The sequence below is a fragment of the Nymphalis io genome, chromosome 1 (assembly GCF_905147045.1).
Source record: "Nymphalis io chromosome 1, ilAglIoxx1.1, whole genome shotgun sequence".
NCBI classification, from domain to species: Eukaryota; Metazoa; Arthropoda; class Insecta; order Lepidoptera; family Nymphalidae; genus Nymphalis; species Nymphalis io.
Window position 1 is genome coordinate 2,035,482 of NC_065888.1, and position 16,711 is coordinate 2,052,192.

Here is a 16,711-nt window from a genome sequence, read left to right on the forward strand (position 1 = left end):
TCTTTTTACGAACTAAAAACGCTAAAAACACCGTCCTTCATCAAATAGAGCCCTTGTGTAAAGTTCGCCTGACCTAGCTCTGCAAACTTCCAATTAATTGTGAAAAAAGGTTTTTAGTTTCAACGTTATTCATTTGTTGCGTTAGTACGTGAACAAAAAAAATCATAAAGTCACAATTCAGCAATTTTAAAAGTCTTTCATTTTTAAAGTCTTTGTGAACATTTATTTCTGCTGATGGTATGTATTCTACGATCTGTATGAAGAATTATCAGATGAAAATACAATGTAATCCGCGCTAAAATAGAGATTTCAATTAACTATAATTCTAGGTAGGGCTTTGTGCAGGCCCGTCTGGGTGGGTACCACCTACTCATCAAATATTCTGCCGCTAAGCAGCAATACTTAGTATTGTTGCATACCGGCTCGAAGGATGAGTGAGCCAGTGTAACTACAGGCACAAGGGACATGACATCTCAGTTTTCAAGGTTGGTGGCGCATTGGCGATGTAAGGAATGGTTATGATTTTTTACCTCGCCAATGTCTTTTTTTTATCGTAAATGGTAAAACATAGCCGCTTTACCTCACATAGACATGTACCATTTATCAGCTCTATGCAAATTATGGTAAACTTACCTCAATTTTTTTTTTCTATTTTGACTAATGTATCTTATTCTGTAGAATTAAAAATATTGTGTAATATATTATTATAAATTGACTACTACTTGCTAGTGACCCTAATGAACTTTGAACAAAATAAAATGCTAACAAATTAAAATATGTAAACGGCATAAAATTTAATTTAATAGCATACATACCTAATTTTATGGTAACTATTATTTTAGATATAGCAATCTGAATACTTGGCAAGAAGACATAGTCAAACGCATAAAAACAAACCCTTGAACAACAGCTTTGAACCGTATAATCAACTGAATTCAGTAAAAGAAACCAGAATTACGAGCAGCATTATTTGCAGTACACTGCATTTCATTTAAAGTTTAGATTAACCTTTAACAACATTATTTTCTATGCTCTTTATTTATAAATATAAATAAGTACCTATTTTATAAATTCATTTTTTTTTTTTGCCGAAAAGCCGAGACGCGAATGGTATTTTTTTTTTTTATAGAATAGGAAGGCGGACGAGCATATGGGCCACCTGATGGTAAGTGGTCACCAACGCTCTTAGACATTGGCATTGTAAGAAATGTCAACCATCGCTTACATATCCAATGCGCCACCAACCTTGGGAACTAAGATTTTATGTCCCTTGTGCCTGTAATTACACTGGCTCACTCACCCTTCAAACCGGAACACAACAATGTCAAGTATTGCTTTTTTGCGGTAGAATATCTGATGAGTGGGTGGTACCTACCCAGACGAGCTTGCACAAAGCCCTACCACCAGTAAGGACAGTAAGGAGAGTAGGTAAGAACGCGTGAATCTTAACCGATGATCGTGGGAATTTTCATGTGCTTAATTTGTGATTATAATTCATCTTGTGCTTTACGGTGAAGGAAAACATCGTGAGAAAAGGCTAATTTTAGAATTAAAGATATTAGAAAATTGGCTAGTGTCTAATTTCATTGAAATTCTGCCACATGTGTATTCCACCAACCCGCATTGGAGCAGCGTGGTTGATTAAACTCCAAACCTTCTCCTCAAAAAGGGAGAGGAGGCCTTTAGCCCAGCAGTGGGACATTCACAGGCTGTTACGGTAATTTTTTTTTGTATATTTGTTTAATGGATCAATTTATTTAATAAATTGATTTATTTATTTTTTCGTATGAAATTCATGTAGTTACAGATAAGCACGGAAATATTATTCTAAATTTATTATTATTTACCAGACATATCTTTCGATACAGAATCTCACACATATCTATAATTACATATTTATTAATTCATATTGACGAACAGCTGTTTTTTGGCTACCATTTGTAGATATTGAGTTGGCTCTTACGCTATTAAAATTTGTGTTGTGTGTTAATTATCTATATATAGACATTTTAATCTATGTTACAAATGCACTATGCTTACTACGACGTTAATATTTCAGATAACATTAATGTTACTTACAAAGTTTGGATAACAACTTCGCCGACATATAAACGCAATTTATTCGCGAATCCATAATGAATATCATAGATTATTCAAGATCTCGACCAAAGATATTGAATTATTTCGATATCGAAGTTGTCTATATGTCTTTACTCCTCTTATATATATAAAGTGTAGTAATGTGAATTGTAGAAATTTCATTTAAAATTAATTGAAAATGAAATGAAGTGTAATAGTTTTAAAATAATAATAAATTTTAAGTATAAGTTATTCGCACACTATGCCCGATTAGTTATCCTGGCAAAAAAAAACATAAACATTTCTCTTTACAGAGGTTGCCTGGAAGAGATCACTATAAATGATAAGGCCGCCTTTGCATACTGTATGTTCTTAAGATACTTGTTATTATATGTTATTAAATTTTTGTAAATTGTGTGCAATAAAGGATTAATAAATAAATAAATAATTTTACCTATAACTGTTATTATTTTAATCATATATATTGAATATTTATCAAAATAACAAGATATAGGAAAACATACGACCATATTGATTAGGTATCAATTTTAATTAGCTCCGTTAAGTACACAACAAATAATTATTTTCGACGTAAACTTCTAAGTCCATATAAGTGTTTTTAAAGATATTTTTATAATTTAACATTTGTTTGAAACTTGCTCGTATTTTTTTTTTCTTTTCACTGTACTAAAATATTCGCTAACGAAAATCCTTACTAATATTATTAATTCGAAAGTGTTTTTTGGATTGTCTTGTCCTTCTTTCCCGCTGTAACAAAAAAACGCATTGACGTGATTTTTAGCAGAATTTATTCTATATTCCTTACTCTCATAACCATCATTGTAAAGATCAGAGACAGTTCAGGCCCATGGCAAAGGGACGACAAAAAAAATTTAATAGAAAATTAAACCGAATCCCAAGCCGGAACGTAAAGATTTGATTAAAAAAAAATCAAAATGTATTAAAACTAAGCTATTAAACTAATGACTATGATTATAGACAGTGGGAACATTTCCTAAACTATGTATAAGATCACTATAAGTCGGTTATCAAAATTTATGATCGAGAAACGAAGTGAGCTCTATATTATCTAAACGAAGGCGGCTAGTGCAGAACATTCTTCCCGATTGTACTGGCCGTCGTCGCGTTTGGACTCTACTACTACTTACCATCAGGTGGAGTAGAGTCATTTGTTCTGCCGGCAAATATAAAAAAGAGCTCTTGCAGAATAGCACCGCTGTCAATCAATTCGATGTCAAAGTTGATTATCTGTCTTCACTACTCTTATGGTTGGAATAGGATAACATTGCGGTTTTATATTTTATTTAAAATTAATTGCAAATAATATTAAGTCTAATAATTCTAAAATAATAACTCTTATTATTGTAATCATAAACATTGAATATTTAAATAAATAACAGTATAGAGGGAAACATACGAGCATATTGATTAGGCATTAATTTTAATTAGCTCCGTTAAAGTACACAACAAATAATATTATTTTGATGTAAAGTTTTATCTAAGTCGCAAAGGTCCTAAGTAATTAAAGGTAATTTTCTTATTTAACATTTATTAAAATTTTACTCGTATTTTTAATTTTCTCTTTTCATTGTACTAAAATATTCACTAACAATTTATTAATTATTAATTCGAGAGTCTTTGTTGGCTTGTCTTGTCCTCTTTCCCGCTGAAACAGAGAAACGTATTGACGTGATTTTTAACAGAGGTTACTCTATACTCCTTTACTATCATAATCCCAGTAGAGATCAGACACCCCGGAACGTCGAGATTTGCGTAGGTCTTAGACAAAAATTTATAAAAAAAAAATCTAATGGCTTTTAACAGACAGTGTGAACGGTTCTTTAATGCTTTTAACTGCTTATAAATATAATAACACATTTAAACATCACAGTGTTACAGTATCAGCGAAAACGGTCGGACACAGCATGACTTTATTTAATTATATTTCGTTTACTTTGTTTAATTTATTTCTTTCGGTCGGAGCTCAGTTTCAAATAGGTAAGCACAATGTGTTCGATTATTTGAGCACAAAATATTTATAACATAGTTTTTTAATCTTAGTAACAATTAAAATGAATATTTTTTTAGATTATGTGTCTAACATATTAGAAGGAGCCAGCAATGCAGTCGAGTTATCGCAAAATGACTTATATTTTTTGAATGATAAGGTAGGCTATTTTAACTGGACGCGGTTAAGAAAACATGTACTAGTATAATTTGTAATATGTATACTAATATTATAATTGCAAAACAAACTCTGTCTGTGTGCCTGATACACTTTTACGATTTTGATGAAATTTGTTATGAAACCTATGGAAGAACATAGGCTTATTTTTCATACCTTAAGTCTCAACCTGCAATGACATACGGTGCCGAAAGGTGGACACTATCTCTAGCTTTAGTCCATAAATTCAAGGTAGTTCAGTGTCATATGGAGCGAGCTATGCTTGGATTTTTTTGGAGGTTAAATTTAAGAATGAATATATTCAAAACAACCGGAGTAGCTGACATGGCTTGCAAAATTAAAGTGGCAGTAGGCTTGTCAGTATGTAAGACGATGTACGTGATTCCAATGTCCATGGGTTCTACTGTTGAGAACCTGCTCAGTAGATATAAAGATAGATACAGAAGTTTGTCTTATAATAAAAAACTGCAAAATTATAAATCAATTTTTGATTTAACTCAATCTAATTTTATAATATAATCTAAATTGTTTTATTATTCTGCAAATTGTTTTCAGTAAAAAGTCCACGGGGCGAATTTTAATAAACATGAAATCAATTATATAAGCATATCAGAAAACAATAACCCACTGAAGGAGTTGACATGGAGTATTTAACATAATACTATATTTATTGCAAAATTAACGTGTTAATATTGTTATCAAATTTATTTTATATAATGCCATAGAGTAATTTTTTTCAATTTACTGTCTACGAATCGAATCTCAAATACGACTCTCTTGGTTCCAAGTTACGAATACGAAGAACCTTTTAGCGTATCGTTTAGAAATACTCTGTTAGAAGCCATTTTTTTAAACGATGCTCTACTTAACCTCGTGAATATTTATCGTCTAGAGTAACTATTAAGTTTCTTGACGTCCTTTAAATTTAGTTAGCAAAATAACTTTATCATAAACATACAACCGATATACTATTATATTTCAGAGAAAGCATTATTACTTTGTCGTATCATTAATTAGTGTCATGTTACTAATAACGATAATTAAGTGTCATCAGCAAACATACTACCTAATATTAGTTTCCGACAAGATAAGATAGGTCATTAATATAAATAAGGAAGAGGAATGACCTAAGAATTGATCCTTGTGAGACCCCTATATTTATTGGAGCTCCAACACAGATTTTGTTATTTACGTCGACTGTTTGAATTTGATTGTTTAAGTGTATTTATTTTGTTTAAGCAAATGACCATTTATTTATCTAGAATGTATAAATTATTGATTTATTAAACCTATATTTCTCGCATAAGGAGATTAAATACACCGTATAATGTTACATTAAAATTAAAACTAAGAACCAATACAGTAGACAGCATACATAAATTTTGATATTTTAACGTACAAAAAAAACTAAGTATCCAAATAATACATAACATATTTCATATATGGGGTCTGGTTAGATTTTTTATTATATACAAGAACATGAAATACATGATTTTCACGTCAGTTGTCTAAATTGAATGTATTAATACTGCGAAGCGCAGGTACTTATATAATATAATTTATACTAAAACCTTCCTCTAAACGCATTGCATCTTCTAGTACGTAAGTTTTATGTATATTTGTTTAGTAGTATTTTTAGTTGATATCACAAATATCCTATTTGAAATTTTATTTTATTACAGTATGTTAATTATGAAGAGTGTACCAAGGTTGACGTGAAGCTATATTACGAAAGTCTTTGTCCAGACTGCATAAAGTTTGACAAAAATAAATTCAGCCCTGTTGTAGAGAAGCTAAATCAATACTTAAACATACATACTTATCCATACGGTAAGGCAAAGGTAAGTGTTTTAACGATGAATAGTTGCATAACGTTTTGTCTTCTTCTTTCGAATGACAAATTACTGATTACAGAGACAAATCAATGTGTAATTGCAATCTACCCGATACATAATACTAAATTAGTAAATAAGTAGATATGTAAGTCTTAAGTTTAACGGATCTTTTTATTAGACTTTCGAACACAATGGCCATTACGACTTCAAGTGCCAGCACGGGCCTGCTGAGTGTTACGGTAACAAGCTCCATGCGTGCGCCCTCGATTATTTCCAAAATATTACCACGGCGGTGCTGTTTAACGCTTGTATGATGCATTCCGCAGGCGATCGCGGTTCAAACGATGATGCTGCTGATAGGGTAAGTACACCATATAAATGTCTCTCTGTTGGGCCAAGGCCTCCTCTCCTTTTCGAGGAGCTTTGTGCTTCATCCACTACACTGCCCCAAAGCGGGTTGGCGGGTTGCCGTGGCAGTTTTTTATTTACCAAATTCAGGTTTCCTCAGGATGTTTTCCTTCACCGCCGAACATGAGATATAAAAACCCAAATTAAAATTAAAAAGCACATAAAAATTCGGTAAAAAACAACAAATAAAAATGCTCATGGTTTTGTCGTATGTGTTTTACTGTGTAGGTATGTGTATATATTTATGTATCGTATTCGTTTAGTGGTCTATTAGCATTTCGTTTTACATAAATTAAATCACAAATCTACGTATGAGTATATACATAAAGAACTTATATAATTATGTGCAAATCAAAATTAAGTAGCTACTGTATAAATTATGCTTCCTCGAAGAAAATATCAAATACATAACATTATAGAATTAAATGCAATAAATATACAAATAGTTATTATATTTCAGTGTGCATCATCTATGGCCTTGGATTCGAGTCCTATAAAGGCGTGTGCTAAGCGGGAACGAGGATCACAGCTTCTCAAATATTACGGCGATGAAAGTAAAAAAGCTAATTTCTCATTTGTTCCGTACGTTCTTATAAACGGTAAGCCGTGGAACAGTGATAACAACTTCATGAAAGCTATTTGCGCAGAGTTTGACAATCCGCCGCAACCATGTTTGAATTTGGATAGCTTCCCCTGAATGCGTTAATGAAATTTAATTGGAAAATATGAAATAATTTATTATTTTCAAATAAAAACGTGACTTTCTGTGTGTAGTTTGGTACTTATATTCCTAGTAATAACTACGTATTGATTATTTTGCTTTAAAAGCTAATTATGTATATAATACCAGTAAGAAACAAGCTCAAGAATACTCCTGTAAACGTCACAATGTTGGGCTAAGACCTATTCTCTTTTTGACGAGGTTTGAGCTTATTCCACGGCGCTGATTCAATGCTAGCTTGCGGATTTACGTGTGGCAGTTTTTCAACCGATACATATAAGTTTAATCGTTCTCATGATGCCGTCTCAACTGCCATGCATCTTTTGTATTTATAAACACAAATTAAGTAGATACAAATTTAGTAGTGCTTGCCCGATTCGAACACGCAAAGACCAAGGCACCTCACGATCAGCTCTCGGCGGATATTATTAAATAAAGTGAAATTATATTTCATTTTTTACTGTAATGAGTTGCGCTGTACTACGCCAGATCTCTCTCATCATGTCGGATTCAGACTACAGACCCTCCAACACCACATATACATATATGTCAAAATTTTATAAAACACCAATTTAAAAAACATAAAAGAAAACAAAGGTTTTCGATTGTGAACTGCAAATCAAAATATTTAGATTTAGATACATTGTTGGTTGAATTTCACGACAAATTGTAGCATCTCGTCGCGACAGTCGGCTAGACGTCGGGAACTTGTATCACGTATGCTAGTTTCTTACAAATCATGGTATTGTGCCAAAAAACTGCTTTGTTATTTGTGAGCGGACATTCTAAATTGATAATTTTACAACTATAATTTGAGTAGTATTATTCATTTGTACAGTTATTTTTATGCAAGTCCATCTGCATAGGTACCACCTACTCAACATATATTCTACCGCCAAGCAGTAATGAGACTGAATCTATGTAACTACAGAAACAAGGGACATATCATCTTAGTTCCCAAAGTTGGTGGCACATTGGTGACGTAAAGGACGGTCAGTAAGGACATTGTTGTCCACTACCATCAGGTGGCCCAATTGCCAGTCTGGTTTAAATTTAACAATAAAATAATGAAGGGTGAATGAGCCAGTGTATTACAGTCCTAAAGGTAACCCTATTCGTTCTGACTAACAGTTTTTATGCGTAACAGAAAAAAAAGAAAGCTAAGTAAAAAAGATGCTACCCTATTTCTTGAAGAGGTTTTTTAAGGAAAACTCAAGAATGACAAAATGATATATGTAAATAAATTTAATGATAATGCAACAGAAAAAAATATATATAGAAAATCTAAATTTTTAATATGACATACTTTTACCTTAATAGTATATTTGGAAATTATAAATTAAGTGACAAATTGTAAGATAAAAAATTGGAAAAAAAATATCTTAAACGAGTGAGCTCCCTTGAGACTATGAATAAGGTGAAATTCTTCCACAATAAACAAACCGTAAAACCTTTAGGTAAATCTAAAACATTGCCGGAGTATTTGTAACCAATAACTCCTGAAAATAAATATAGCTCATCCTAATTCGCAAATATGTTTTAAACAATTATGTTTTAAACAATTATGTTTTAAACAGTTTAGTTTAGGAAGTTACATTATTACATACATATATGTACTGAAATACATTTAAAACATATTTGTAATATGGGTATTACTTGATTTTAATTATAATCATACTATGCAATAAAATCTAGATTCTAGACCAACGAGGTACACATACCTACATATAAATATCTTTCTAAGAAACAAGGAATCGAACTCAGAGATTATAGCAGGTATGAACCGACTTTCCATTTTAGTCAACTAATATTTGTTGATCAAAAAAAAAATTTAAAAAGTTAAACCAAACAATAACAGCTGTTTAAAATGTATTAAAAACTTAATATTAATAATATAAATATAAACATAATATAAATATTTTCTAAATGTAAAAATAAAAAAACATACAGATTAGTAAGCTGTAAGAACAAACTCAAAATTTATCCCAAACACGATAGTAAAATATCTGATATGCGACATTGATTATAATAATTACAATAGGTATTTGAAGGATACAAGCATCAAAATAGTGTAACACCATACATCGTTTATAATATTTACGAAGATACGAAGTGAGCTCTTGCAGAATAGCACAGCTAGTAAAATATTGATATCAAATGGGTGTTTTTCAGAAATTGCCCATAAAGTTTTAGCAGGCGTAAAATAAATTTTATATTACAGCTGCAGACATATATATAGACAAAATATCGTTTTAAATTACTTGAACTCATTAATTATGATAATCCCATGTCTGATTATTATGATTCTTTTAAAGTTTATTTTCCTATTCTACACAATAAAGAGAAATGATAACATATTTATAAAATTACTTCCACATATTCCAGCAATGAATCACTCGAAAACCATTTCAAATATTCGTTTCTTATGAGTAACCCGGACCATTGTAGTGAGACTGTTACTGGCCGTAAAATATTATGCATGAACAATAAAAGTTTCGACGGAATATTGTACTGTTTCATCATCATTAGACATTCCTTCGTAAAATACCTTGACTAAGTCCTTAAAGATAAAGACACCGTCATGATATTTATAAATTAGGTATATCTTTATTTAATAAAAAATAAAGGTAAAAAGATTGTTTACGCGCTAATCTCAGACTATCAGTCCGAATTGTAATTTCTTTTGCAAGTGATGTATATATGTATATATACGCTGGCGGAGCAGTAACGTTTAACGCGATTGAAACCGCGTGAAGCAACTAGTAATACCTAAGAATATAGTTATTTGTTTCAATTACTATTAATTTTAAAAAAGGACAATTTTTTAATTATAAAATTAATATTTTATTTATCGTTCTGAATTTTAATTGACTGACCGATTATTATAATTTGTCCCATTACTGGTGGTTGAGCTTTGTGCAAGCTCGTCTGGGTAGATACCACTAACTCATCAGACATTCTACCGCACAACAGCAGTACTTGGTATTGTTGTGTTTCGGTTTGAAAAGTGAGTGCGCCAGTGTAATTACAGGCACAAGGGACATAATATCTTAGCTCCCAAGGTTAGTGGCGCATTGGTGATCTAAGCGATGGTTAACATTTCTTACAATGCCAATGTCTAAGGGCGTTGGTGGCCACTAACCATCAGGTGTCCAATATGCTCGTCCGCTTAGCTATTCTATAAAAAAAAATTATGTACGTACGTCAAGTTAAAAATGTCCCTGAGATTCAATTAAAGAAGCAGACACAATCTACATTACATAACGGTAAGTTGTTACCTTAAGTCCCAGGGAAGTTTGTTGGCGAGGTTTAATTATACTCTATAAATTAAGTAAATCTAGTTTAAACGGTTTATTCTTTCATTAAATACGAGTGTCTGCAATCTGAAGTATTATTCATTTATGACGATTTGATTATTTGTTTTATTTCTCCTTCCGGTCTTTTTATAAGACAACAACAAAAATGTTGTCTTATAAACAAGCTAATATTCTGACTGAGAATCAATTTACATAGTCAGGATTCCAACTAGAACGGAAGAATAAAAAACAAGTTTTATATTTGCACTTCTTTATGCTTTTTATGTGATATGAGAATAGTTTGATAAATAGTCGATAATTTTGATTTTATATACATCGAAGCAGCTTTGCAACCTCTTTCATTTCTGAGAACACTCGTATGAGGTAGGTAACGCACCGATTAAAGCACTCTGCTTAAGTAGTCTTTGCGTATTTATTAAAACGTTTATCAGTCATAATTATTTGGCAATTAAAAAAATATAAATTAGTTTTTCTATAAATACTATATAAGACTATATATAAAATCGCTGCTTTTTATAAAAGCTATATAATTATATAATATAATCATATTATTATATACATAATAATATGTATGACACGGCAAAAATAAATCACTTATAATATATATTGTAATGATAAGATGGCGGATCGTTATGAACATACCACAAGATCAAGGTCTACAACAGTTGTATGTATTTACTCATACGTTATATACATATAAATAGAGTTAACCTTAATCAGTCACTTAATATGACAGCAATCCGAGGTCGCTCTGATATTTCTAAATTAAACTAAAACATTATGCGTCATATGTTAGCTTCTATCACAAAATTTGCACGTCATATAAGCAATTTTATTAAATATTCTATCAAGAAATTATATATTTGATTAAGACATTATTACTACCTATATAACAAGGATGGCATATTTCTAATACATATGTTTTATTTTCCTTGTTTCGTTTACTTATTTAAATAGTAGAATATACAATATCGTTTGAAACTATACCAGGGTTATTTATGTGCTCATCGGTGTGGTTACCACCCACTCATCGTTTATTCCACTGCCAAACTTTGTATTGTTTATCGATTTTATGTTCTGATTTGAAGGTTGAATCATGTTACAAAAATAATATCAACGTACAGCTACCACCGATTCGAAATGTAGATTATACCGAGAATAACCAACAAGATTCACAGCAGTTACCTAAAAGATATCTGACTATAAAAGCTTCATGTTTTTTCATCATCTATATTATAATCTTGCAAAGATCCCTTCTTTATTATTATTATTTCTTTATATTTATTTTTTTAAATATCATGTTTACCAATACCAAAAACCTTAAGACACACGATATTAATATTAAAAAACAAAATGAAATACGTTTTACGGAGTTATGATTTATGTGTAACATAAAAGCGAATCAGTTCTTGTTGCATACTATTAAACTTCTTACAACCACGACCATATTACAAATATAATACTTTTAAGAGGTATTTAATTATTTAATCCGAGAGAATTATTTAAACTAAGGCCCTAAATATATACAAATACAATTTAAAATAAGCTACTGTTCCAATCATTCCCGCGTGCAATGGTGGCAAGACTGCTAGCAGCATTTCTCCTTTGAATCACAATTCAGATACTTTGAACCAGCCCTTTTGTCAGTCATCAGCAGAGGGAATAGGACGAGGAGTTATATTTTTAATAAAAGTTTATCCGTTAATGAAAATTAAAGCTACGCGACTCGTGATTTTTGTTTCTTAAAGAACACTTCCGCTCCGCTTCGCAGTCCTAATGTACAAACTACTTAAAACTTAATGTATATTTAGTGAATGAGTAATCATATTTTATGTACAAAACCAATTTTAAGTCATTTATAACTTATAATGTCAATGTGATATACACACCGTAAGAAATATGAGGAACAGTAAAGTTTATTGCTACTCTTGTTTCATTACCGTCGAAATTATTTATAATTTTTGTAACATATTACATTTCGTTTAATTAATTTATTACTCTGAAAGTTACATATTCTATATAAATTTACGTATAAAAAATGGATGTTGGTGTATATGTTTAAGATTAATAGACTTAGACAGTGGCTGTGCAAAAACCGTGAACTCACACACAAATATATATATATTCATATTATAAGGGTTTTTATATTATCCACTTTGTTTTAACTCGCCGCTAGTTTGCGCTGCAGAATACAAAATTATATACTATTCAACCGATCGCTACGAAAATTGGTATATAATACATATTATATATACAACGTCTGCCGCGTTTCGTTAGTACTCTATGGAACTCAATGATTATAGAGTCGCAAACAAAACATTGCATATATTTTAATTTTTTGAGAGAACTATAGCTGAACAAAGAAAGAAACGAGGCTCTTACTTTCTTTTCTATATAACAGAGGGTTGGCTAGATGTGGGGGACGTATACGACCCATACCCGGTCAGTCGAAGCGTCGCCATTCATCCGAGGGATTATGCAGTCGCACGCCAGCTATCCTTGTCTGTTTTAATATATGTGAGAGTGACACCACAATCGACATTGAACGAAAACAAATCAGTTGCTAGAGAATATGTAATGGCGTTTTAGTCTCCCGTTGACTTGGCACATCGCCCGATGACGCGTGCCAAACGAAAACCACGTGCAGCTGGGAAGTATCAGTCTGCGATAAAAAAATACTATTTTTCATCAACGATTTTATTCAGCTTGAGAAAAATAAAACGAATGAAAATGATACACATACCATAATTAATTAATGATGTGTATGAATGACACAACGACATTGTAAAACGAACAGGTCAAATCAAATCAAATAATTCTTTATTCAAGTAAGCTTATAAGGGCACTTTTGTATCGTCATGTTACAGAATTCACAAGAACGAGTCATTCGTTCATGTTCCTTTATAATAAATTCCTAATAAGGAATAAACGAATATTTTACTGATTATGATGTATTTAATTTATTCGATTTTATGTGTAGGTTTTATACAAACCTACGCATTAGTTTCAACTTTCTTAACAGAAACGACGGACAGGTTACAACTAGCCTGTAGATCCTGTCTGAACAGAATTACAGGGAGTGAACGAGAATTATAGAGCGAAAATAGCATTGATTATTATTTTAAAAGCATTCGAGTCAAGAACTCGTTTATTCGACAGCAGCGTTTGGTTTTGCACGTTTTTAAAATCACTGTTATTTGAACAAAGGATCGTTTTGTTTTGCATTTATGTTTATTAAAATTTAAGATATCTCAGCCTTGATGCCTTGTAATAAGGCTAAGGCATCCTCTCCTTTTAAGAAGAACGCTTGGAACTTATTCCACGCTATGCTAGTAAAGAATAATGAATTCAATCGTGTCAAAATGTCATCAGACCCAAGGTAGATCCACGTATCCTGATACGTAATTGTATTTTATTAATATTTAGTTCCCAGCTATGTTTATAATTTACAACTGTCTCCTGTTTTATTTAATTTAATTTTAATCTTATTACTATCGTAATGAGAGGAAAAGTTCGCGTTTGATTTCCTATATTACAACAATATCTAAATTGCCACAAAACATTAAGGAAAACCATTTATCTAATTAACATCTAGGTCGGAAGCAGAAAGGTCAATTCTCATTAACGCTATTATCATTCCTATGATTTCAATTCAAGGTTTTAAGAAATTCTGCTAATTCTTCCAAACTCGATCAATAAAACATACTAGTATGCATAATTTATATTTCTTAAATACAAATGTCTAAAGAAAAATTGCCTAAATGTACGCTTTAAATAAAATTAACAATGTCCTTTGCCAAAAAATTAAAATGGAACATCCTTGGAGGTTCACGTAACGGTAAGAGATTCATCAAAATCTTTTCATAAACAAAAAATGTATATCTGGACACATATAAAAAAACATATATATGTTCCCTACTTTTTGGAAGTCGGTTAATAAAATATTAATTTTATTAATATGCAAAATAAATGAATAACACCGAGACAACGATGAAAGGAAAAACGGGCGCGCCTTTCCGATGACGTTACAACGCATTGAATCATGCAAAATCGGAACAGTGTGTCTGGTGACTGCGCGTACATACTCGACAATTGTAAATACTTATAATAAGTTATAATAAACTGTTAGTTATAATAGACTGTTAGTCTGTAAATGTCCCGATGTCGAGCTAAATCCTCCTTTTCTCTCAAGGAGAAATTTTTGCATCATATTCCACTACGCTGCTCCAATGCGGGATAGCGAATACATTTGTTGAATACCGACACATGCATTCCTCACGATGTTTTCCTTAACCGACTAGCACGAGATTAAGCACATGACGCTTAAGATTCGGGTGCTCTAACCATCGCCATTATTAAAGTAATATTATAAATATATAACTTTAAAATATATTATCGTTATTTATTTTCGATTTAAGTAATTTTAATACTTGTATGGATATATTTTCTGAGATGGCCTTCGTTACTAATAATATTAGACTTGCTAAGTCTCAAAGACTCTCGCTTCGGAATAACGAACAATAACATGATCAAATTAATGAACCAACGCACGTCTGTGAAGGCGCGCGGAGCGGTAGCGGAATGACTATCCGGCGCGCATATTTCACGAGTTTTGTTATAATGTCTTGTCAACTACGAAACTGTTTCAAGTGTTTTATGCCAATCTATAATCGGTCTCAGTATATTTATATGTTGATTAAATTATGTGACTTTTAAACTATGGCAGATAGAAAATAACTAGATCTGAACTGAAGACAGCGGGTTCAAAGTTGACGAAATACCATTGATTTTAAGTGCTTATTGTATTTTTATATTAAATCTAGTGCTTAGCGATGACGGAAAATATTGTGAAGAAATCTGTTTCGGGTAAAATTCTGCCAATTATCTACAACTAATTACTAACCCACAGTGGAGCAAGGTGGTGAAATGAGCTATTTTTTACTATTTCAAATATAGTAAAGAATTACAGTTGCAATATTCTCATATCTTTTCATAATTTACCTTCTTGCGACTTATCTTACATAGGTAGAGTAATAATATCATAAATAGGTCTTACGTAAAACAGAATAAAATAAAATTACTTAACAAGATTTATCTGAGTATTTCGCTTTACTTTAAACAATCCTAAAACGTTTCATAAACCTTTATATTCGCTGAAAGAGAATTTTAATATACCATTAAGCATGATAAGATACTACATATTGAGTAGTGTGAGCTGAGTAGTATTTGTCAATCAAGAGTATACATTTCAAGAATTAATGAGACGAATGTTCATTAAATAAACAGTTTTTATTAAGATATATATATATATGAAAATGTACATATAATTCTTTGATCTTAATAGGTAACTGTTAAAAGACGTTTGTGTTGTTTAGTCCATCGATTACGAATTTAAATTCTAATGTTTTGGAATTTATATTTACAAATTATAATAATTATAGTATTATTATTATACGTTTTTTTATTCCTTTCTTTATAAGATAGAAGGGGATCGCACGCCGGAGATAAATTTAATTAAGCAACGCAACTCTCGGTTCCAGTCAATTTCCCGAAACCCACAATGTGTGTTGAAATATATTTGTATCTATATATAATCATCATTCGCTTGCCCTTATCCCACTCATTTGGGGTTGACGCTGTGACGATGCCCTCTCCCTGCATCTCCAGTTAGTCTTACATATGTCACCCCGCACTATTCATATAATTTTCATACTTTCTGTTGGCTTACAGCCAAGCCAGTCTTCATTCATACCTAACGCCATTCCACTAAAATAGTAGGTGACGTTTATTGCATTTTTGCATTTTTTTAGAAAATTATAATATTCACACAATATTGTAACAATTTTCGTCGACAGCTTGAGGTAATTAAGCAGAGACATTTGACAATTAAAAAAGTTAGCAATATTGTTTGTTGTCGGTTTACTTCTTTGAAAAATTTGTCTTGTCTGGTATTTTGGTAGAGACGCAGCTTAACACTATTCTCATATGACATCACTCATCATCTGCATCACTTATCCATACCATGATAATCGGTTTTTCCTCAACTTCAGACACCTTCTCCTTCTTCTTCTTACTTTCTCAAGAGAAAGTAGTTTCAAACTAGTTTTACACACTGATTTTTTAACCCCAAAGAAAAATGGATGTT

The 16,711-nt window shown here is 31.4% G+C and overlaps 1 protein-coding gene across 1 annotated transcript; it reads left to right on the forward strand.

The window, feature by feature from the left end:
• The first annotated feature begins 3,992 nt into the window (after positions 1-3,992).
• Positions 3,993-7,293, forward strand: LOC126772175 (GILT-like protein 2). Its single transcript, XM_050492399.1, has 5 exons — positions 3,993-4,098; positions 4,189-4,268; positions 5,968-6,126; positions 6,299-6,481; positions 6,989-7,293. Exons 1-5 carry the CDS (start codon positions 4,026-4,028, stop codon positions 7,223-7,225), a joined length of 732 nt encoding a protein of 243 aa, XP_050348356.1. The 5' UTR covers positions 3,993-4,025; the 3' UTR covers positions 7,226-7,293.
• Positions 7,294-16,711: the final 9,418 nt, after the last annotated feature.